Genomic DNA, 25,474 nt, shown 5'->3' with positions numbered 1-25,474 from the left:
GATTCCTGATATACAGCCCTTGCTATATTTTCTTCTTCACCTCTTAGTCTATTCTGATACTGGGAATGTGGAAAATGTGGCTCCTTTTCGTGGAGTGATACTGTGATGTGAACAAAATGCTAACACTGAGCTTTTTTTTTTTTTTTTGCGCTACGCGGGCCTCTCACTGTTGTGGTCTCTCCCGTTGCGGAGCACAGGCTCCGGACACACAGGCTCAGCAGCCATGGCTCACGGGCCCAGCCGCTCCGCGGCATGTGGGATCCTCCCGGACCAGGGCACGAACCTGTGTCCCCTGCATCGGCAGGCAGACTCTCAACCACTGCGCCACCAGGGAAGCCCCTAACACTGAGCTTTATTTCACTGGCAAAAAGATACTCTATAAGGAAATATTTTAAATGAAATCCATCACAAAAAGTTCACTCATCATAACTAAAAACAAAGAAGCCATTATTGGGAACTCAATCACGATTACAAACATATAAATAATTATTCCCTTTATTGAGACGTAAGTTCCAGGCTATCCTTAAGGAATTTACAGCAAGTTAGATACGTATTTACAAAGTTTACCTTCCACGAAGTAGAAACAATTTAGTTAGCATAATATAGGCAGTAAGGGCTAAAAGTAGAAAAATAAGGAGGTGGGGGGAATGGAGTATGTAAACCCTCATTAACTTATTAAATAAGCATTTTTTTTTTCTTTTTTTTGGCTGCATTGGGTCCTCATTGCTATACGCGGGCTTTCCCCAGCTGCAGCGAGCGGGGGCCACTCTTCACTGCGGTGCACGGACTTCTCACTGAGGTGCACGGACTTCTCACTGCGGTGGCCTCTCTTGCTGCAGAGCACAGGCTCCAGGCGCACAGGCTTCAGCAGTTGTGGCTCCCGGGCTCTAGAGCGCAGGCCCAGCAGTTGTGGCGCATGGGCTCAGCCACTCCGCAGCATGTGGGGTCTTCCTGGACCAGGGCTCGAACCCGTGTCCCCTGCATTGGCAGGCGGACTCCCAACCACTGCACCACCAGGGAAGCCCAGCATTTTTTTAATGTGTTATAAAGTGGAGAAAGTGTCTCATTTGGTAGGGTTTACGGTGATAATATTTAGTTATAAGGTTTTAATTATTCATAGAAAAATGGAGATTTAAATTTGAAAATTTGAATCAAACAACCTATTAAAAACATTTGCCTTAAAGATGACTTTACTCTTAAAAGTATTTAAACAGGGCTTCCCTGGTGGTGCGGTGGCTGAGGGTCCACCTGCGGATGCAGGGGACACGGGTTCGTGCCCCAGTCCGGGAAGATCCCACATGCCGCGGAGCGGCTGGGCCCGTGAGCCATGGCCGCTGAGCCTGCGCGTCTGGAGCCTGTGCTCCGCAACGGGAGAGGCCACAACAGTGAGAGGCCCGCGTACCGCAAAAAAAACCCCAAACAAACAAAAAAATTAAAAAAAAAAAAAGTATTTAAACATATTACTCTATTACTAAAAATATAAAGTCCTTCTCATGAAGAATCACATCAGTTCTTTCCATGAAACGATATTTAAGGGAATTCCCTGGTGGTCCAGTGGTTAGGACTCCATGCTCTCACTGCTGAGGGCCCAAGTTCAATCCCTGGTCGGGGAACTAAATCTCACAAGCTGCTCAGCACAGCCAAAAAGAAAAAGAAAAAAAGATATTTAAGACCATTGCAATACAAACCCATCACTCTCTTTTCTGTCTAATGTCCATTGCACTGGTTTGTTTCTTCTCCTTTAGTTCATATGTTGTAATGATATAAATGTCTCTTAGCCTTTATTTATTTTATTATTATTATTTTTAATAAATTTATTTATTTAATATATTTATTTTTGGCTGCATTGGGTCTTTGTTGCTGCACATGGGCTTTCTCTAGTTGTGGCGAGTGGGGGCTATTCTTCGTTGCGGTGCACAGGCTTCTCACTGCAGTGGCTTCTCTTGTTGCGGAGTTCGGGCTCTAGGCGCACAGGCTTCAGTAGTTGTGGCTCTTGGGCTCTAGACCTCAGGCTCAGTAGTTGTGGAGCACAGGCTCAATAGTTGTGGCTCACGGGCTCTAGAGTGCAGGCTCAGTAGTTATGGCACATGGGCTTAGTTGCTCCACGGCATGTGGTATCTTCCCGGACCAGGGCTCAAACCCATGTCCTCTGCATTGGCAAGTGTGTTCTTAACCATTGTGCCACCAGGGAAGCCCATGTCTCTTAGCCTTTAATTTCTTCTCTTTACTCCATCTAACGAAAGCTCTATCAAGTGCTGTATCATTTTAAAAAGGAGTGTTAAATGCCCTTGATGGTACCTTTCTGCCCTAATGGCACTCCACAATCTAGAACCAACCTTGTCTTCCATTACTCCCCAAAGCAATACTTTTATCTAGTCAGACTACACTCACAACAATCCCTAAAACATGCCAAGAATTATTCTCTTTGATGATGCTGTGTTCCCCCTAGATTAAATCATGTCTCTTACTAATTGTTCAATTCTCTTAATTCTTTGGCATCTATTATGTTTACCAATTGTTTAAAAAAATCCCAATCAGATAGATGATGTCTTACAGTAATTTCCTGTGAACAGTCCAGATGCAGGTTATTTGAAAGATAAGGCTAGATTATTTAGCACATACTGTTACAAGCATAGCAGGCACGCAAATGATGTACGGAACAGCAAAACCCATAAAACCATTATTTTATAATGTAAAATAATTATATTATTATAATGTAGAAAACGTGTTATTTTTATAAAATATGATTTCTATTACAAATTTTAATCTTTTGAATAGTTTCCAATGAAATAAAGCCTGACTCCTGCTTATCCTTAAGGGGATTCAAATTATGACTGCAGAAAAGACAAACTGTTTCAAAAATACCTTAAGAAGTTCAAGTCCTGAACGAATAGCTGTATCTGGACTTACACCCTCCTCTTCATCATCTGCTGTCCCCTCTATTGATTTATTCATTAGTTTTACCAGTGCACTATTAAAGTAAGAAAATCTAAATTAGTAACACTACTATATTAGTAACTATATCCTAATTACATTGTAGCAGACATACACAGAATCTAAACAACAACTTCAAATATCTTCTGGAAGAAAAAGTTATTTTGTGACTTTAAATTTTGCTCTCTACATAACAACAGAGCTTATTTTTAGTTTATCTGCCCCACCCATGTATAATAAGAGTAATTCTACTGAAAAACAACAAAACTAAAATTAAACGACACATGTACTGGAAATATATTTTTATAAGTATAAGCAATGTAATATTCATACCCATATATAGAGATCATTTGCAATTTTAAGAAAAACAGTAAAGATGGCAGTTGCTAAATGGACAAATGACAATGCACTCAAAGCAAAAAAACATAGCAAACACTCACATGGACAAAGGCATTAATCACTTATAATTAACACTGAATCGGTAATTCCATTCCTAGAGATTTATAACAAAGAAATTTATAACAATTCATGAGAAGCATCGTGCTAAATATATCCATAAACATTGATCAATTAAAAACTATTTAATTGTCCAACATTATTGAATTAGTTTTCAAATATACCTAACCACCACAAAATGGAATATTGCCTGGTCAACATGATACTATTTTAAGTAAAAACAAAACATGACCTTTGTTTTTGAAACTTCAATTCTTCATCAGTTAACTGAAGAAGGATATTAAACTTTGAGGATATTAAAATTATTACAGCAAATGGCCTAGTACAGGCAAATATTCAACAAATTTAGCTTTCACCCTACCCCAACACAAACCTCTTCCCCATTAGGAGTCACTCCTTATTCACCTCCACCTCCTTCAGCCCCAGGCATCTACTAATCTACTTTCTGTTGCTATACACATTTGCCTATTCTAAATATTTCACATAAATGGACCCATGTAATATGTGGTCTCTGTGAGTGACTCCTTTCATTTAGCATACTGCTCTTCAGGTTCATCCTTGTTGTAGTATGTATCAGTACTTCATTCATTTTAATTCTGGATAATGTTCCAATGTCTGCACATAAGACATTTTATTTATCCATTCATCAGTTGATGGTCCATTTGGGACATTCTATTTTTTGGCTATTATGAATAACATTGCTATAAACATTTATATACAGATTTTGTATGGGCATATATTTAGGAGTGGAATTGCAAGGTCATATGGTAACTCTATGCTTAAGTATTGGAGGAACTGTCAAACTGTTTTCACAAGCAGCTCCACCACTTTACATTCCCACTAGCAATACATGAGGGTTCCAATTTTTCTACATCCTCACCAACTCATCTTTTTGATCACAGCCATCTAGTGGGTATAAAGTGGTGAATCATTGTGGAGATACATACATAAAACATTGCCATCTCCACAAAAACCTGCCTTATGCCTCTTCTGTGGTCAATTCCCTTTTCCTACCCTGGCAATAATAACTGATCTGCCTTCTGTCAATATAATTTTACCTTTTCTAAAGTTTTACATATTTTGTGTCTGAAAACTTTTATGTGACATAATGCTTTTGAGACTCCTCCATGTTGTTGCATAGAAATCAGTGGTTCGTTCCTCTTTGTTGCTGAGAAGTATTTCGTTGTATGGATATTCCACAGTTATGTTTATCCAATTACCAACTGATGGACTTCTGGGTATTTCTATTAAAGACATAAGTAAAGCTGCTAAAAGCAGTTAAGTATAGGTCTTTATGGGAAGTATGTTTTCTTTTTTTTTTTTATGATGTTTTCTTTTCTTATAGGCAAATGTCTGCCCCATTGGGATTCCTGAGTTGTAAGGTAATGGTATGTACATTTAATGTACAACAAACTGCTTTAAATATCACCAACACATGGTTAGGTAAGTCTACATACTCACCAATACTTTGTATAGACAGTATCTTTAATTTTAGCCATTCTAGTGGGTGTGTAGTGGTACTTCTCACTCTAATTTGAATTTGCATTTCCCCAATGAGTAATAATGTTGATTGTCTTTTCTTGTGCTTATTTACTATTTGTATGTTTTATTTGATAAAGTATCTGTTCAATTTTTTGGGCCATTTTAAAATTGGTTTGTTTGTCTTATCTCCCCGTCTGTGGCTTGACTTTTCTTTTTCTTAATGATGCCTTGCAGAGAGGAAAAAAATAATTAACTTTTCTCTCATTGTTTGTACTCTTTATGTCCCATCTAAAATCTTGCTCACCCTGTTATTTTGTTTTAGAATGGTTACCTCTGACATTATACATTTAAAAAAAATTATTTCCAATTTGAGAAAAATATTCTGAATTAAGCTTTCTATTAGAAGGAAATCCCATAAAATGCATGAATTTATTAACACGATTACAAATGTGTTTGATAAAATTTACAAATGTATCTGACTACTCATAATAGAGTCCGTGCATGCATTTATTTAATAAGTATTTACTGACTACCTACTGTGTGTGAAGTCTTAGGGTCTATCCTGGAAATACAGTGCAAAACAAGACAGGCATAATCTCTGTTTTCATTACAATGTGGGTGGGATCACCCTTATGAGTCAAAAAGCTATTTGGGTGAGACAGACCCAAATCTTGAAGCCAGAACTATAGTCCTTCCTCTTGTGAAAGTATTCTTCCTCATTTCTAAATTAGATAAATAATATACACTCCATATACTTCACAGAGTATGATGAAGCAAAAGATCATCACCAATCCAAATGCATGTTCAAAACTGCTTGGGAAATTATCCATGTGTCCGTTTCTCTCCTATCCTATATAACAACTGTTAAAAATCTTTACCATTCTAACTCAGGTCTAATTTTTAAATCCTTCCACTGAGCAGACTACCTCACTGTTGACATAAAGGAGAACAATGGAGGCTTTGAGTGAAAACTGTAATTTTCCATATCCTATTTTCTAACCTCCTTTAATGCCACAGGGGAAGATTTTCTTCTTCCTGTTCCATTTCTTTAGGGATGGTGCTCTATCCTAGTTCTATTCCCCTTACCCCATCTTCAACCTCTCTTCTTTCCTTTTAGCACCTTTTAAAGGTATTCAAATATTCAAAATCCCTTCATTAAAAACAAGAAAAGACCCTTCTTCAACCTTACTCTCTTTCCATCAACTCATTTTTCTCCTTTACTTTTTATAGCTAAACTGTCTATACTAGCTGTCCCCAAATCCCAATTTATCTCCTATAGCAGTTTAGAAGGGTGATATGGTATATATCCCTTTGATTTTCTCAGACCTCAAGATGGCCAAGTGGTATCTAGTGGGCTCCTACTCAGCTAGGCCAGTCACCTCTAGACTTGAGCAGTTTTCTCTGCTCAAATACTGTAATTTTCTTTGTGTACCATGATGTGGTGTAGAAGGACTATCCTATGCCCTTCTCAATCCATAGTAATCTGGATTTGTCCTTGCTAACCCAAAGAAACTATTCCGGGCATTGTAGCGGTTTTCTATTTTCTAAATTCAGTGGATATTTGAATTTACTATTTTACTCTGGGCAGTATCTGACCCCTGATCTCTTTTGACCATGCCTTCTTAAAAAACATCTTTTAATTTAATAAATTCCTTTTCTTCTGCCAGCCTTTTAATTGTTAATATTCCTCAGGATTCAGTCCTCAACCTTTCTCTTTCTAAATTTTACCCTCCCCCCAGGTTTCAATCATTATTACAATCACTACTTCATTTTCAACCACTATCTACAGACCAATAACTAACTGTAGCATGCATATGTGTATTTGTATGTACATAAGTCTGGGGGAAATACACTAAAATAAATAAATATATTTTAAAAAGTTATACTTAGAATGATTTTCTACTATTCTCAATGCTTCCTTCCCAAATCCTTCATTATGGCTGAAGTATATGCAATTTTCTAAATAATTCTTGATTCCTTTTGCCTTTGTTCTTTTGTGTCTGCTATTTTTCTTCCTAGAATAGCTATTAACATTCATTTAGCACTTAACTATGTGTGAGGCATTATGCTAAGTGTTCTACATACATATATGTTATTTAAGCCTCTCAAAAACTTCACTTAGTAATTATTATTGTTCTTATCTTAAAGATGAGTAATTTAAATAACCTGCTCAATGACACAGGGCTAGTGGCCTGGTCTGCTCTTCTCCTGCAATCTTCACCTGGCTGATCTCTATAATTCCTACTGATCATTCACTACCCATATTATGTGCCATCTATTTCAGGAGCCTTTTCTAATAACAAATACATTTCACACAATTCAGGTTAGGTAACTCTCCTTCCCCAATTGCCCGATGTATTTTAAAAATCACTCCTCTAAAGGTATGTTTAATGAATAAATAAACCCTTTGTTTGCAATTTATATTCCATGAAAATTTGGTTACATGGAAGGAATCTTATATGACATGTATTTCTCAGTAAAATTAATAAATTGGAATTTTGCATAAAATTAGTCTCTTAGACATCCTAACCATAAGTTAGTTGGTTTTTCTGAGCCCAAACAATCATGACACTACTGAAAAAACTGAGTTTTTGGTCTTTTAAGACTGGAGATCAAACACTAGCTTATTATAATTTAGTAAAGTAATGAAACTCTGTGAGGCCTCATGGAGACAAATACCAAAGGCTTCCTGATGCCAATTATATGTCTCTTTCAAAATCAATATGCAAAGGAAAGAGTGCCTACCATTTCCTTGATTTACCCCATTAAAACCAAACGGTATAGAGCAAAGGACACTGACACTGAAAATAATAAATCTCAGTTTTAGTTATGGTTTTTGCTATTACCCAGCTGTAAAAAAACCACCTGGTCTCTCTCAGAACCTTAGCTTTCTTATTTGCAAATAAGGAAATTAAAAGATAAGGAGATCTTAGCTTAAAAAAACAAGAAAACTCCACAAAAAAACCCCTACAAACATCACCATTACGAGCTTAATTGTGTACCCCCAAATTCATTGTGTTTAAGTCCTAACCTCCAGTACACCTCAGGATGTGACTGTACTTGGAAATAGAGCCTTTAAAGAGATAATTAAGGTAAACTGAGGTCAAATGGGTGGGGCATAATCCCAAATGATTGGTGTCCTTATGTGAAGAGGAGGTTAGGAGACAGACATGTGAGGAAAGCAAAGAGTTATCTCTGCATCCCATGGAGTGAGGCTTCAGAAGAAATCAAACTCGCTGATACCTTGAATCTTGGACTGCTAGCCTCCAGAATATAAGAAAATAAATTTCTGTTGTTTAAGTCACACAGTCTGTGGTCTTTTGTTATGGCAGCCCTAGCAAACTAATACAATTGGAATTTCAATACAACCAAAGCAGTGATTCACATAAGATAAAACAACTAACAGCTAGAACCAGGTCTCCTAATCCAAAGAAAAGAGAATCAATAAATGCTATTTAGTTACCCAACATAAAAAGATATGTAGATAATCTACTGGAAAAATGGTTAGTGCAAGGGAAAAGCATTCTCAGAAGTTTACAACAGAAAATCATTAGAAACAAGTGAAATGCATGAAATTATGGGAACAGTTAATTAAAAACAATAGCTGTCAATGTCTATTATGCTAGTCTGCTTACTTTTTGCATATTATCACTAATTTTCACATTCATATAACAAGATGTTATACCCATATTAAAGTTAAAAATAAAATTAAAAACTCAGATAAAGTAGGGCCAAAAAACTGGTAAGTAATACACGTGTTTAGAAAGCAGATTAGTCCAGTGGCAATCTTCTTCTACCTTCAAACTATTATTCTGTTTTTCACATATCTCAAGTGAACAGTAATATAATACACACTGAAGAACACTATGTGGCCATGAAAACTGTTAAGAAAACTCAAAGGCTGATGATAGCCTATAGATTTAAAATTTTCTTCCTTCTCATGTTCCAGGTTTTCTTTAATGAGCACATACAAGCTAAAAATAAACACAAGAACTCTTAAAAAAATCAACAGTGAAGCAAACCAAAGATCAAAAAATGAACTTTGGTCCTTCTTTCAACTTCAATGATATATGCTTCTGCCTTTAAAAAGGTGTACAGGAAACCTTTTTAGGTCTCCTTGGGGATCCAGAATTTAAACTTACAACACTGTAGTTTCAGATTATATTCTATTTATGAGTGAATATATTTCCTAGCTTACCTGATGGCTTCTGAATCAATGTGCACAGGTGCAATTCTTTCCAACAGAAATTTGACCATTTCTAGAAAAGGATTTGTTGGCTGCTTAGGATTTGCAAGTTTCCGGGCTATTTCTCTCTATAAAAAGGAAAAGAGTTTTTACGGTAAGTATCATCCTCTTTCATGTTTTTCAAAATAAAAATGATCACAGGCAACAAAAGCATTTAAAGATTCAAAACCATCAGGCGTAAAAAAGCCCTTTTCCTGCTTTACAGCCTGACTAAAATGATATACTCATTAGGCAATCACTAGAAAACCTGGACTGTAGAGAAAAGAAAGGGGGTGACAAGGTATGATTTATGCCCTTTGTCTCATATTTCTCCCATAAAATTAATACCTTGTAAACAATCTTTTTAATGCTCTACTTTTGAAAAAATTAAAACAATTTATACTTTCATGGGTTTCATTGGTTTATTTCATAGTTTGAAAAAATACTTTTATTTCAGTCAACAATTTGCTTTTTTTTTTTTAAAGAGGGGAAGACTTGTAAGTGTATAAAGTTTTTCAGCTCTGGAAGAACACAGTTGAGTTCAAAGACGGTGGCATTACATCAAAGAGCTCCTACAAAGAAAAGATATTACTGCTGGAACTTTCTAAAGAATATAAGGACTTAATGTTTGTAAAGACTGAGTTCTCCAAAGACAAGGTTAAATTTACAATGTGCTGGGCACTGGGGTAAGAAATTTACTTTAATAACAAGGCTTTTAATTGACTATCTCTGATGAATAGGTGTAAAATGTTAGCTGACAAGATAAAGCATATTATAAGTGCTTTCTGAACTATAAAGCAATAACAAATGATAGTCACTCTATTAATTTTTTGTAAAAAAAATTTTTAAGGATATTTGTCCAAGGGGATAAAGGAGAAAGGAAAAACATTTCTATTGTAGCTTCAGTAACATCTTGACACAAATTAACTATAAAGGTCACATTAAATTAGATACCACCCATATTTGTTATTAGAGTGTAAATCCAAAGGACTGAGATTCTGAAGAAAATTTATTAGTCACTAGGAGATGCTTGATTTATTTTGCAAGCTGTAATTAATCAAGCAAAATTTCAGCATTTGAGAAAATAAAAATATTTTAGGGAGTGCTTAGGCCTTATATACTTTGCTCTAAACCACAGATACACATTTAAAATCAACTTAAATACTCTATCTTTTTTTTTTTTTTTTTTGCCGTACGCGGGCCTCTCACTGTTGTGGCCTCTCCCGTTGCGGAGCACAGGCTCCGGACGTGCAGGCTCAGTGGCCATGGCTCACGGGCCCAGCCGCTCCGCGGCATGTGGGATCTTCCCGGACCGGGGCACAAACCTGTGTCCCCTGCATCGGCAGGCGGACGCTCAACCACTGTGCCACCAGGGAAGCCCCTCTACTATCTTTTGAAATCAGACTTATTTTGTGCAGGTCTCCCAAAGAGGCGATTTTCCCCGACTTCGTATAAAATTTAGTTGCTTTAACATAAGATAAAGTCAAGTGATTGTCTAACAACAAATATGCCACTGGAAAATTGCTAGGCAAACTATATAGTCAGTACTAAAAAATGTAAAAACTAGGCATTAGGAAAGAGTTACAGTAATACATATATAAGCATAAGAAAAATAAAGGAAATGCTAACAGGAAAAAGAATAAATCACATTTAAGCACAGTAATAGCACTATATAAAATACACCAATGCATGTAAATAATAATATTAAGGCACAGTTTTAAAAACCTGACATTTTTGTATTCCCATGTAACAATCTTACATTTAAGTAATCCTTCAAACCATATTTTATGTATGTAGTATTTAGGTAATCTCTTATAACAATTATTTTAAAATAATATATGTCATAATCATAAGTGATACTGGGGATAAGCAACAAGCCAAATTAGTATGTGGCAAGTAAGCAGCAACAAATAAACAGTTTCCTTGCTTTCTTTACACACTCCAGAAAAAAAAAGGGGTACTCACACATACTTCCAATACACAAACAGAAACATCAGATAAAGATGTTTTACAACTGAAAAGTAGTTGAGAACTACTTCTGAGAAGTAACCATATGTAACCCTTTTAGGAAATGACAGCAGAAAGAGTAAGAAAATTAATTCTTTCTATATTCCTGACAATGCTTCAGAAATTTCTGATCAAATCTATGCTATCACTGCAGATTGATATTTGCTAGTTACACAGTTACTAGTTACAATTATATAAGTTGTTTAGAATACTTAAGCACTCTTAAGGTATATCAAAGAAATAAGGAAATAGCCCCTATTCTCAAGCAGTTTATAATTTACTAATTTGTTATTACAAAAAAATTTTTAAAGCTTTAAAAAATGCTGCATCTATATATCTCCTTTCTTTTTCATACATATCTGCTTTCTCATTCTGACAATAAGAAATACCTATTTGTTTAAAAAAAAAAAAGTGGACTTCCCTGGTGGTGCAGTGGTTAAGAATCTACCTGTCAATGCTGGGGACACTGGTTCGATCCCTGGTCCGGGAAGATCCCACATGCTGCAGAGCAACTAAGCCTGTGTACCACAACTACTGAGCCCACGTGCCACAACTACTGAAGCCCACATGCCTAGAGCCCATGCTCTGCAACAAAGAGAAGCCACCGCAATGAGAAGCCCACACACCGCAACGAAGCGTAGCCCCCGTGTGCCACAACTAGAGAAAGCCTGCATGCAGCAATGAACACCCAACACAGCCAAAAATAAATAATTTTTTTAAATTAAAAAAATTTAAAAAGTTAAAAAAGAAAGTATTCTTTCACATACACGGTATTTCCTCTTGTATAATTTACTGCTTTCCTAGCTAATAAAAATGATTCCTGACGGACTTCCCTGGTGGTCCAGTGGTTAAGACTCCGTGCTCCCAATGCAAGGAGCCCAGGTTCGATCCCTGGCCAGATCCCATATGCCGCAACTAAGAGATCCCGCATGTCACAACTAAAAAAAAAGAAGATCCCACATGCTGCAATGAAGATACCACATGCAGCAACAAAGATCCCATGTGCCAGCAGTGCAGCCAAATAAATTAAAAAACAAAGGCTTCTGCATTAAAAAAAAAAAGATTCCTGAAAGGATTTGTATTATCAATATTTTTCTGTAGCTGGAATCAGTAAACTAGATAAAACACATCTCTCACAAGAAATAATTTCCAAAGGTTTAACTTTCATGTTAGTGACCTATTCTTTTGGATTCCTGGGCCCAATTCCAACATGGTGAACAGGGGCGGGGCGGGGGTGTCCCCCCGCCACCAACAAGCAATTCTATGCACACAAGCAGAGCATACTAAAATTCAATCTCTACCCCCCACCCGCCCAACTCTCCCACTTCAGATGCCAGTAGCAAGCCCAGGTTTACCTGTACCTCTAACCAAATGACTATAAATCAGAGGTTCCCACAACCCCCATCCCTTCCTTGGGCTCAATTAATTTGCTAGCCTGGCTCACAGAACTCAGAGAAACATTTTCTTACTACTGCTAGATCACTGGTTTATTATAAAAGTATATAACTCAGGAACAGCCAGATGGAAGAAATGCATAGGACAAGGAAAGGACGAGCTTCCATGCTCTCTATGCGCTTGCTACTCTCTGCAAATCTCTACATGTTCACTAAACCAGAAGCTCTCTGAACTGTGTCCTTTTGGGGTTTTATGGAGGCTTCATTACATAGGCATGATTTGGTGGCACAGCGGTTAAGAATCCACCTGCCAATACAGGGGACACTGGTTCGATCCCTGGTCCAGGAAGATCCCACATGCCACGAAGCAACTAAGCCCGTGAGCCACAATTACCAAGCCCGTATGCCGCAACTACTAAAGCCCGCACACTCTAGGGCCCGTGTGCCACGACTACTGAGCCCGCGTGCTCCAACTACTGAAGCCTACACACCTAGAGCCCGTGCTCCACAACGAGAAGCCACCACAATGAGAAGCCCGCGCACTGCAACGAAGAGTAGCCCCTGCTCGCCGCAACTAGAGAGAGCCCGTGTGCAGCAACGAAGACCCAACGCGGCCAAAAAAACAAACAAAAATTATATTAAAAGAAAACAGGAAGCATTCTATGACTGTTACTAAATGGCGTTAAGTTAGCATCTCTCTCTCCTTTTGTTTTTTTCTTCTCGACCTCCTCCAGGAGATATAACTATGCTAATACATACCAACAAGGCCTGAATCTCAGATTTCTAAATATAACTGCTGGAGGCTACATATACATCATTATCTTCTCCTATCCCTAAAGTATCTCCTCTGATATCCAGTCATCCCAACTAGAAATAAAGCAGTCATTCTTCATATACTGGTCTAATTCCTACTCATCCTTTAAGATTCAACTCAGGAATGACTTATTCTAGAACAAGCTATTCCCATTTCCACCCCTGCCTGGGATGAAGCACATGATTCTATCAGAATATTTAACACACTGTATTCTCTATTGAAATATTTGCCTGCCTCTGTCACCTAAACAGCAACTTCGGTGAGAGAGCATGTATAATACAATTTACTAAATTATGTAATGAATTATAATGGTGTAGGCTTGACCAAAGGACAAAATATACTTTGGACTTCTGAAGACACAATGCATATCCAAATAATCCCACAAGGAAGGTTTTTCCTTAAAGTATAGTCCGTGAACTACTCATCAGAATCACTTTGAGACTTTGCTAAAAGATGGAGATTCAGGACCCCACTCTAGACCTATTTTAATAATTCTTAGTGTTTGTCATGTATATGTAACATCATAAGAATTACTATCTATTTACATCCTATAGGGCAGTGCAAGGGGCCCTCTAGTAGGCCGTACATAAATTTTAATTTTATCTTATTCGTTTAACAATCCAATGAGGTTGATAATATTTATAGGTGAAGAATATGAGGCTCAGAAATGCTGAGTAACTTATTAAAGGTCAAATTGGTAGTAAATGCTGAAATTCAAACCTAGGACTGTCTCAAATGCTGAATTAACAATATTCCTGGAAAATCTTAAAATTTGGGAACCATGGTCATAGGAACATGCTAGAGGATAAAATAGCAAGCAGAGCTGAAGCTATGGCAAATAAGTGGTCCTCCACTAGAACCAAGGTGTGGAAACTCAAAACCTGAAGTCCAAAGAGAAAGCAAATCTATACAGCACGTATTTCAATACCATTGCTCACCCTCTCACTATACCATCATGTATACTCGCATTAATCTACGGTATGTGTCTATTCATATTCCTCGCTCAAAGTACTTTCGCTAAAATTTTTTAGGAATGGAATTGAAACAAAAGGGGAAAAAATATCAGATCTCCACTCCTAATAACTGTTACTGAGGAAGAAAGGAATGTGGATATTAAAGGATATGTATAACTAATAACAATAGCCTTTGGGGAGAAGGACAAAATGATACAGATGTTCTGGGAAACAGCAAAACTATTCTAACGGTGGTTGTTTTCCTGAGCATTTAAAGGGTATTACAAATCCTACTTTACACATGAGAACATAGAGGTAAAGTTAAATAATGTGCTCAGAATACACAATGCTAATGTAAGCTAAGAGAGAAATTACTGTGAAACCATTTACCAAAGAAAATGAACTAAAAAATACGAAGAGTAGAAATTTTCCCCTCTGGAACAGAGTTCTTTTAGCCATTTGGTGGCCCATTTCTTAAATATCCTCAGAATAACCTCCCCTCCAAAAAGGTGTCACTACCATGCTCTTTCCAGTGCAAGTCCAGTCCTCATCTCCACCTTCCTGCTTCCTACAATCAATTCATCCTGAGATGTTTTCCTTACAACATCTGTTTTACATATACATTTTGGATTTGGTAACTCTTAGATATTTCTGTTCTGACAAATAGTAGGAATTCATGTTAGTACCATTTCTCAAACTCAAGCTCAAGTCTTATTTTTCTCAGACCAAAAAATACCACTTGATTGTTCATTCTCAAGGTCCACATTTCTTGAGCAGTACTCAGTCTGTACTGGTTCTTGCAAACAATGATGAAATGTACAGAAAGAGCACTATTGAGGGTCTGTGAGATCTGGACTCTACTTCCAGCACAGCCACTATAACCAGCTGTGAAACACTGGATGAGAAACTTCATCTCTTTAAAATTCAATCCCTACCTGTAAAATGAAGTGGTTAAACCAATTCTCTCTGCATTTTTTTCAAGCTATTTCATTCTATGATCAATTATATTAGTAGATGCCCGGCAGAATACAGTATTCTGGAACTAGAATTCTAAATGCCGAAGAAGTAAATGAAACCTTTAAATGTTCTCAGCAAACCATCCTGTTCAGAAGTGCAAAGAGTGAAGTACTCTGGGCACCTGGCACAAGCACATCCCTAGGCCCAGTGGAAGAGTCCACTGCTTCCTTCCCTAAACTGGCTTCCTCCCACCTGTTCCTGATTACGCCTTTTTTTTTTTTTTTTTTTGCGGTACGCGGGCGTCTCACTGTTGTGGCCTCTCCCGTTGCGAAGCACAGGCTCCGGACGCACAGGCTCAGCGGCCATGGCTCACGGGCCCAGCCACTCCGCGGCACGTGGGATCGTCCCGGACCGGGGCACGAACCGTGTCCCCTGCATCGGCAGGCGGACTCTCAACCACTGTGCCACCAGGGAAACCCGACTCCTCTTTTAAGATCCACTTAGAGACCCTATATCCCTACTAGACTGAAAAAAATACATACTCCACGTTCCCAGATGACTTTGTATATACATCTATTATAGTCCTTATCCTTTATCACATATTTAAATAATTATCTTTCTAGAACAAAGTCAGACATAAATAACTGAAATGATTTTCTTTCTCTTATTCATCTCTGTAAGCCTGGTCGCAAGCACAGTGTTTGTCATATATGTGTAATACTATAGAAATGCAATTTATTTAAATCCTAAAGGGCAGTCTAGGGCCATGTATCTATATCTATATAGGATATCTGTATTTATCTCCTCTTAATAATCCTGTGAGGTTGTTAAAACATGTAGAGATGAGAAAAATGAGTCTCAAAAATACTGAACTTACTAAAGGTCTCACTGGTAGTAAGTGGTAAAGATGAAATTAAACAGAAACGGTCTCATAAAATGCTAAATAAATGAATGGATGAATTTTTCCTTCCTGATATTGTCAGCAATTGGTTTTCTCTATAAAATAAAGAGTCTAAGAATAGAATGAAGACAAAAGCCTAAATAGGAATTACTTTATCTATAAATGCGTATATGCCAATGTAACTATTGTTGATTTACCTACTAATACATGGGAGAAGAAAATACACACACAACACACAAAAGCATTTAATTTACCTAATGAATGTCTACTAAATACAAAGCATTTTATCTTGCTCAATTCCTAGGATCAATCTCCCTGGCTTAGTTCTCTAGTGTTTTTCCTGGAATTTGGCTGACGAGTGGTAAGTAAAGAGAACTAAATTGACCACAGATATACTCCTAGGTAATTCAGAGCTCACAGTATTGTTAAACTCACACAAATAAAATAATCTATGTAAAGAAGGCTTTAATGAAATGTAAGTTTCTATAAGCAAAGCTAGGAGAACAAATATAAAAGTATAATTTACTAACCACACAAACATCTGCCTGTTTGCACGAACAGGTTGGACTGATTAACAACTCCAACTGAGACCGCAGTTTTTCATCATCACCAAGGACTTGGTTAAATTTCTTCACAAAATCTTGTGCTTTCCCAGGGTCAGGCAAATTCTCTATAAAATTCAAAGAGAATCAATACTACAAAAGAAAAACCACTAAACTAAAAGCAAGCTGTCTTAAAAAATACTGCTGAGGCATCAAAAGATAATCAGTCAATCTGGCTCTTAGAAATAAAATTATTAAGAAAAGGATTACTTTTTCTTACTTAGTATTAAATTGATAGTCCCCCTGGGTAAATTATTTGATGTCTACTATATATCTACGGAGTGAATAAACATACTCACTTGCTATGGTCATCAGTTTTCCAAACATGGCAGAACAGTTAGCCTCAGACTGAAATTTAAAACAAAAACAAAAGCTGTCACATGTGCTACCAAATTTTGGTAAGAAAACTATACTCAGTATTGTACATTTTTTTAAGTTAAAAAAAAATCCATCACAATATACCCACTAGAAAATGGCTTAACATATCTACACCCTATGTTGATGACAAAGAACTATGAAGTACCCACAACTATTAAGTTAGCACAAATAGAATGAAAGGAGATGCCAGCAGGAAGTTATTTAAAAATTTTTAAGAGTATATAACTTTCATAGGAAAGTTATCTTGCCAGGAGACTGAACAGAGAAGATAATGAAAACAATTATCATATCAAAATTACTGTGAAACCATACACCAAAGAAAATTAACTAAAAATGTGGAGAGCAGAAAAATTTTCTTTCTGAATAGAGTTCTATCAGCTATTTTGTGGCCCATTACTTAATATATCACCTCCCCTCCTACTGCCCTTTCCTCCATTACAACAAGAGTATTATTTTATTATTGAATCTGCATGGTCCCATGAACCACCCGCTTTTGTTAAAGTTTTGTTGGATCACGGTCATACCCATTCATTTGTATCTCTGACTGTTTCTGCACCACAAAGGCAGAGTTAAGCAGTCATGGAGACTGTATGGCTGGCAAAGCCTAAATTTTTACTATCTGGTCATTTACAAAAAAAAGTTCGACAACCCTTGCTTGGGCCACTGAGGGGTCTCTGTGTATGGTTCCCTGGCTAAGAACACCTATTCTAGCAAATATGTTTAGAAATATATTAAGAGATTATTCAAATTTCTTTTATCCACCTTCCAGAAAATGTTGGGCAGTATTTCTTTGTTAATTTGACTTTGGCATATTCAAAGGATTGATACCTGATTTGATACTGACTCTATAATAAAGGACCAAATCACAGAGCAAAAAACATTTATGACTTCTAATTTTATATTAAGGTTTAATTCTAATGATTTGATAATTGATAAACTATAACTTCTTAGTGTCTAAATACTTGATAAGTTGGAAAACACCATTTCTTTGCTCATGCTGGAAAATAAAATTTTGTTATATTCATGTGACATGCAAATTTAGCTTGGATAACCACAGAAATTGTTTAACCGACATGTGGAAAACAAAACACATGAAATACTTTTTGCTTGCTTCATTACATATGACTACAGAAAAATGAACAATGACTAAAACTGAATTTAAATAAAACACCATGAACCTACCGTAGGCTGCTTGTGCAAATCCAATAGTTCTCGTACATGACTTCTAAGCATGTTCTGACACTTCCACATTTCATTGAGAGCCCTGTAAATAGTTAAAAATATGAAAAAAATACATAATAAAACAATACTGGTAACTACTCAAACCTTACTACTTTTCTTACACCATTCTTCTACATCTACCTAAAATTTTAAGCACCAGAAAATTTACTTATTAGGATTAACAGAGTTTAGTTTAAATTACTTAATATAAGGCTTCTTATGAGAGAAAATATTTGAGAAGTTTCTAAGGATGAACAGGATCATGCCAGGTAAACTGAAGGAACTGAGACAGTCTAAGCAGAGGAAGCCAGAATGTTCTGCTACAAAGAGAGATAAAATGTCATCAAAGCCCATGGCACATACAGGAAAGTGAAAAAAAATTTATAGGCTTGGAGCACAGAATGTGATTGGGGGAGCATAAGGAAGCTGGAACATACAATAGAAAAGGATCAGATCATGAAGGCCTTTTTATGCCAGGCTAAGGGGGTATGCATGAAGCAGTGTAGACTATTTCAAAAAATGAATTTCTTAGAAATGATGTGGATTCAAAATGCTAAATTAAACTGAGTTTCTTTATTCTAGACTCTTCTCTCCACGAAAGCAGATTTTCTTCTCTCACAAACCCACTCTGTAATTTCAGGTGCCCAAAAGACCTCTGGGAAGTTAGTCTATCTCTGAGTACTCTTTGTCAAATATTTTGAAATATAAGCAGAGATCAAGACCTTAGGCCGGGGTTTACTACCTACTGTGAACATTATGAACCACTTTCAAATCCTTTTTTAAAATGATGGCTAATGTCTCCTAATAGGATGCACCAAGGATACATTACTCTGTGGACTTTCTGCTGAAAATGCATAATCTTGATCCAATGATGAGGAAACACTGGGTGAATCCAAACTGAGAGAACATTCTACAAAATAACTGGCCTAGGCAATACTCTTCTGGAAAATGTCAAAGTCATCAAAGACAAAGACAGACTGAGGAATGGTTCCAAATTAAAAAAGACTAGAGACATGATAATTAAACACGCAATGTGTAATCCTAGAAAGGGAAAAAAACATCCAAAAAGGACATTATTTGATGATTGAAGAAATCTGAATACACACTGGATTAGACAATATTTTAAAATGTTAAATCTCCTGATTTTCATAAAGGCACTCTAGTTATATAAAACAGTATCCTTGTCCTTAGGGAATACACACTGAAGTATTAGAGGTAAAGGGATCCAATGTCTGCAAATTACTATCAATGGATCAGAAGAAAATACATATATAAAGTATGTGCAAATGGCAAATGATAAAAAGCAAATGGTCAAAAATTATGAATCTGGCTAAAGAGTATATCACAAAGCTTTGTTTTATTCTCACAACTTTTCTGTAAATTTGAAATTATAAGAAATTAAAGGCAATATATATATATGTAAATGGAACAGCTGAGGTTCTTATTCAGAAAAATCAGAATTCTCAATGACAGGAGTTATTTCGTTTTTTAAAAGCTTTATTAAAGTGGAATGTCCACACATCCTAGGTAGCCTGGGATAGTTAAAGTTTATGCCAGTTGTCTGAACAAAATTATTACTAGTGCCTCCTTTCAATCTCAAAAATATCTCAGTTTGGACAATCAATCACATGGTTATTCTACATAGAAGTGATCTGGACACGCTCTCCTGACAAAGAACCAGTTCTTAGCTCTTAGGCTTAGTATGGTAAAGCTCCAGTAGTATGATTCAGATCTCAGCCAACAGGTGAACAAAAGATAATTTTGACACGGGGACTTCTTTGAATCCCTGAAACCATATTACTGGCTCAGTTGCCAAATATGCCTATGCATATAGGAATATTTTTGCTTTTAACTTAACTGGACTTATATAATAAAAATTTCCTCTATAAATACTTATCTGAGGTTCTTGATTCAACCAGAAGAAGCAACAACCCTATCAACAACAATTAATTAAATAAGATGAAGTAATTTTATAAAATCTTCAAGAAATACTCCAATCATTTAAAAAGTAACTCACTTGACAGCATTTGGATCCAAACTAGCATATAAATAATACAAGCATTTCATTCTCTCTTCTGTTTCCAGGTTGTGGGGGACAAGATACTGAGCAAAGATTTTCTCTACCAACAGTCTACGAGGCAAACAAACAAAAAACCCAAATAACAAAATTATTCTATTTGTTAGAAGCCACAGCCATTTCATATTTTATCCACCTCATGCAAAGATATCACACCAATGATGATACTTATCTGTGAAAATACAATGGAAAAGATCAGTATGTGATCAATGCTTTTCCTTGCAAGTATGGCTATTTTAAAATTTAGAGCTACTGTTGCTATTTGTGACTTTATGTTTTATCAGTATGAAACATTTGTCCTAAAAGGGTTATATATTATTCCTAAGCACAGGGTGCTAGGCTGTTCTACCTGTTTTCTTCATCAGTCTGGAGCTATAGCAAATTACTTAACATTACACATAAAGCTATGATCTCAAGAATAATTAATTCTCAAAAAAAAAAATTTCCTTTGATTATTTTGGCTCCTTTCCCATGTTGTCACATTTAGTAAAATCAGGGGGCTCTTCCTTCATCTTCCTGAAAATTCAGCTTTTCTTATGCACATCTGTCTCCTTTCCACATTCTAAATTCCTCACCAATATTAAAATATCCTTCTTGCTAAGCTTATAATTATTATTCAACATCACTGGAATAAGAAAATTTAAGGGCTCTTCATTAGTCAATGAAATACATAATCGATCATGTCAAAGTAGTCAGTCTAACTCAATAAAACACTGCAAAGTATTTTGCAAAAACCGAAATCATTACTATAATCCAACAGAGAATTGTAAGTAATATTCAGAAAATGAAAACAATATAAGTTCTCATCTCAAGAGAAGAATTTCCTAACCATGCATGGGGACGAATGTTAAAGACATTGTGGTGATCATTAGGCAATATATACAAATATAGAATCATTATGTCATACACTTGAAATTTAATGTAATTCTGTATGTCACTTATACTTCAATAAAAAAATACAGTAATACCTCTATTGGTACTTACAGTGTTGTAAAAAGGAAAAAATAACTAACAGTTATTAAATAGTGCTACTCTGCCAGGCAGTAAGCTAGGGGGCATTACATTCATTATTTTATTTAATCCATAAGACAATTCTGTAAGAAAGGCTTATTATTACTCCTTTTTAGATAAAATCAAGTACACAGAAGTTAAATCAGCTGTGCATGGGCACAGATCTAATAACGGGCAGAATGAATATTTGGTCTCTGGTCTGAGTCCAAATCTCATGCATATTTCACTATTATTATGCTAACTCACAGTCTTGGCTGGAATCTTATTTAAACATGGTATGTCTAAATATGTAGAAAGTGGTTTCTAAACTTAGAGAAACTAATTATTATGAAAAAATTAAACAGAAATATTTAAAAATTAAAAGCACTTTTATATTCAACCATTTTACCAACATATTAGACTCACTTGTCATCGATGCTATTCTGATAATATATATGCAAAAGTTTGTCCTTTATCCAGCTGACTTTCTCTGCAGCTTCCTTTCCTGCTTCACCATGAAGACAGTATTTCTTATAAAGCTGAGCCAGACCCATCATAGCTTCTTTTCTTACTCGCCACTAGAAAGTATAAAGTTTATTGGATAAGCTAGATACCAAACTTTAGTATACAAATCTGCAAAAATTACCATTTCTTCACTAGGTTGCACAATGAGATTTATGTGTGCATAGATTAGCACAATATTAATTTTCAAAAAAGGCAGACAAATCATTTAACCAACAATTTTGATTATGTTCCTATTTAGAAATCATCCAGTGCAAATACTGCTAAATCACCTACCAATTTTTTATTTCCCTCAAAGCCAAGCAATAGTAAATCTTACAAAGATTTCATTAGATTCTGTCTAAAAAAAATTTGGCCAAGTTTTAGAAGTGATTAAAAAATAAAAGAGAAAGTGTATAATTCACTCTGCAAACAAAAGCCCTATCGTCTGGAATGTTTTGTCCTAGTTACATCCCTTTTGATATTAACTCAGAATAATAAGAGCAAAATTTAGTATCAAGATTTTAGAATTACAAAGTTGGAAAGCACCTTAGTGATCATCTTAAGTGAACTTCCTTACGTGGATTAAAAGGGCAAATTATTTACCTAGTCACATCCTAGTCCGTGAAAGATTCTTTGGGACTTAAAGAGATTGGAATGGTTTATGAGGAGGAAAGAAAGGTGGTGAGAGGAGAGTGGACAGAAAAGTAGACTATAAAAATCTAGAGTTAGAACAACAGTACGATGTAATAATAATCACAAGTTATTTGTCTCAATAACAAATCAGAGTATACTTATCTTTGGCTTATTTTTTTTAAAATATATTTATTTATTTTGTGGCTGCATTAGGTCTTCCTTGCTGCACGCGGGCTTTCCCTAGTTGTGGCAAGCGGGGGCTATTCTTGGTTGTGGTGCGTGGGCTCAGTAGTTGTGGCTCGCAGGCTCTAGAGCGCAGGCTCAATAGGTGTGGCGCACATGCTTAGCTGCTCCGCGGCATGTGGGATCTTCCCAGACCAGGGCTCGAACCCATGTCCCCTGCATTGGCAGGCAGATTCTCAACCACTGTGGCACCAGGGGAGTCCCATCTTTGGCTTGTTTAAGTTAATACTTTCTTATAATTTTTTAGTATAATTTTCTCATTTGTATGCTATTTGGTAGATGAAATGAAATTCTGTTCCCATATAACAGGTAACAGATGTCTTTTGACATGTCTAACATGAAACAAAAGAATGTAAGCCGTGAAATCAAAGATTTAAGTCCTGTCCCCACATTTTATAGAAAACAAAATTCAGAAAGGCTATACTCAAGGTCATTTAATTCATTACACCAAAAACCAGTTCCTAAAATGTACAGTAGGTGTTATTTGAATTATTAGACCATATCATACAGTCTCAGTTAGCAAGAATCATTTATTCAACTCTTCCTGAAACTATAAACAAACACTGACAGAAGTAGGAGTGAACTGTTTCTAAAAGGAGGAAGTAACACAAACAGCAATACCTGAAATCTGGTTTGGGAGTAGGGGGCAGGGGAGAGGGGGTAGTTAACAACTAACCAGTAGAGAGTGTCATTTCATTTAAATTAAAGCCAAGGGGAAAAAACTCTAGAGTTAGAATTACTGACACAGTTGAACAAGTTAGACGGTGTCTACTTTATGTATCTGTTTCCTACGACTATTTCAAAAGAACTTAAGGAATGCATCTTGCTCCTAAGTGTCTATCGACAGATGAATGGATAAAGAAGATGTGGCACATATGTACAATGGAATATTACTCAGCCATAAAAAGAAATGAAATTGAGTTATTTGTAGTGAGGTGGATGGACCTAGAGTCTGTCCTACAGAGTGAAGTAAGTCAGAAAGAGAAAAACAAATACCGTATGCTAGCACATTATATATGGAATCTAAAAAAAAAAACAAAAAAGGTTCTGAAGAACCTAGGGGCAGGACAGGAATAAAGACACAGAGAATGGACTTGAGGACACGGGGAGGGGGAAGGGTAAGCTGGGACGAAGTGAGAGAGTGGCATGGACATATATACACTACCAAATGTAAAACAGAGAGCTAGTGGGAAGCAGCCGCATGGCACAGAGAGATCAGCTCAGTGCTTTGTCTCCACCTAGAGGGGTGGGATAGGGAGGGTGGTGGGGAGACGCAAGACGGAGGTGATATGGGGATATATGTATATATATAGCTGATTCACTTTGTTATACAGCAGAAACTAACACAACAATGTAAAGCAATTATACGCCAATAAAGATGTTAAAAAAAAAGAATGCATCTTGCTATATCTCTATAGCAAGATACTGCTTTTCTACCCTGAAATTATAGCTAAATTACATTGGTTTCAAGAGGGTAGCAGATTTTCAACTATGCTTCAAATAAAATACCACACTGCAAAGGCAACCTTTGTTGAAGATGTTAATAAGTAACACATTTAATCAGCCTGCCTTGCCTGTGTATCTCTTACTCATGGTTGACACTTTCTTAGCAACTGCTACTACTGTTCTTAGTACTGCTTTTCTTTATCAACCCACGTTTTTAACTGCATCCACATGGAGGAAATTACACAAAAAGAATAGTAACTAAACATCATTTCGGCCCTTAGCTTAGCACAGCAATATGGAAACACCACTTTCACAGAAAGTATGATATTCTAAGACAGTTACTTTTGAAGATGCTAACTATAAAAGAAATAAATACTGGTGATCAATCACTATCCTTCTGAAACTCATCATGTAAGTGTAAAGGTAAAATAAAACTTTAATTTAGCTGCTCTTTTTGTAAAGGTAGGCTAAAAAACCCATGCCTAAGATCTGAAAAGCTACAGAATCCAATGTATTCATTTGTAAAGATAATTAAAAGATACACAGGAAACATACAAATTATTAGCTTTTTATTTGGTATTGTATTAGTTGGACTTTCACACAGAAAAACTTTAAATAGAAAATAATTTCTATTGTATTTTGCTAACAATGTAAACACAGTAAATTATAAAAGAATAAAATTCCTCAGATTTTACCCGTTTGTCCAGTGTTCTTTCTCTTACAAAGCCAAGTAGCTGATCATTTACTAAGGCAAGGTCTCTTTTGGCAGCTGTTATTATAGTAACAATGACATCATGACGAATAGCTTCTTCTGGATCATGTGATCTAACTTTCAAGTATTCTGAAATAGGAGAAAAAATTAAGCTAAATGTTAGCTATAATATTCATTATGTTCACAATGACAAAAAAAAAACCCTAATGCTTTTAAGTTTTTGTCCATACTGGAACAATGATTGTAAAATGTGGCATAAATTAAAATTATTTAATTTTTGAGGTGGCAATACCCTACATAATAACAAAATAAACTATACCACACTATTTATTACTGTAAAGTCACATCTTAATAAAACTTTTTATATCAACTATTCTGGAAAAGCCAAATCGGCACCTGAAATCAAATCAGCACCTGATTTAATACAGTTTAGAATTTAAGTGAACGATACATATTAAAAGACTTAAAATATAGTAAAAATGCTTATAGCAAGTTTGCTGATAGGTATATATCTTCACATTACGCAACATAAAATAACATTCTGT

At 36.0% G+C, this 25,474-nt stretch overlaps 1 protein-coding gene across 4 annotated transcripts in view; it reads right to left on the bottom strand.

Moving 5' to 3' along the window:
• PDS5A (PDS5 cohesin associated factor A) overlaps positions 1–25,474 on the bottom strand; it is a 127,444-nt gene that overhangs the window by 35,351 nt on the left and 66,619 nt on the right. For all 4 annotated transcript variants that reach the window (XM_049708776.1, XM_049708778.1, XM_049708779.1 and 1 more), the window contains exons 11-18: positions 24,913–25,058; positions 21,818–21,969; positions 20,342–20,455; positions 18,286–18,367; positions 17,025–17,073; positions 16,654–16,793; positions 9,071–9,186; positions 2,866–2,971 (exon numbers count right to left, since the gene is read on the bottom strand). In XM_049708776.1, the coding sequence (XP_049564733.1) occupies positions 2,866–2,971; positions 9,071–9,186; positions 16,654–16,793; positions 17,025–17,073; positions 18,286–18,367; positions 20,342–20,455; positions 21,818–21,969; positions 24,913–25,058 (905 nt within the window). The remainder of the gene's footprint in view (positions 1–2,865; positions 2,972–9,070; positions 9,187–16,653; positions 16,794–17,024; positions 17,074–18,285; positions 18,368–20,341; positions 20,456–21,817; positions 21,970–24,912; positions 25,059–25,474) is intronic.

The sequence above is a fragment of the Orcinus orca genome, chromosome 4 (assembly GCF_937001465.1).
Source record: "Orcinus orca chromosome 4, mOrcOrc1.1, whole genome shotgun sequence".
NCBI classification, from domain to species: Eukaryota; Metazoa; Chordata; class Mammalia; order Artiodactyla; family Delphinidae; genus Orcinus; species Orcinus orca.
This window is presented reverse-complemented; position numbering and strand designations above follow the sequence as displayed.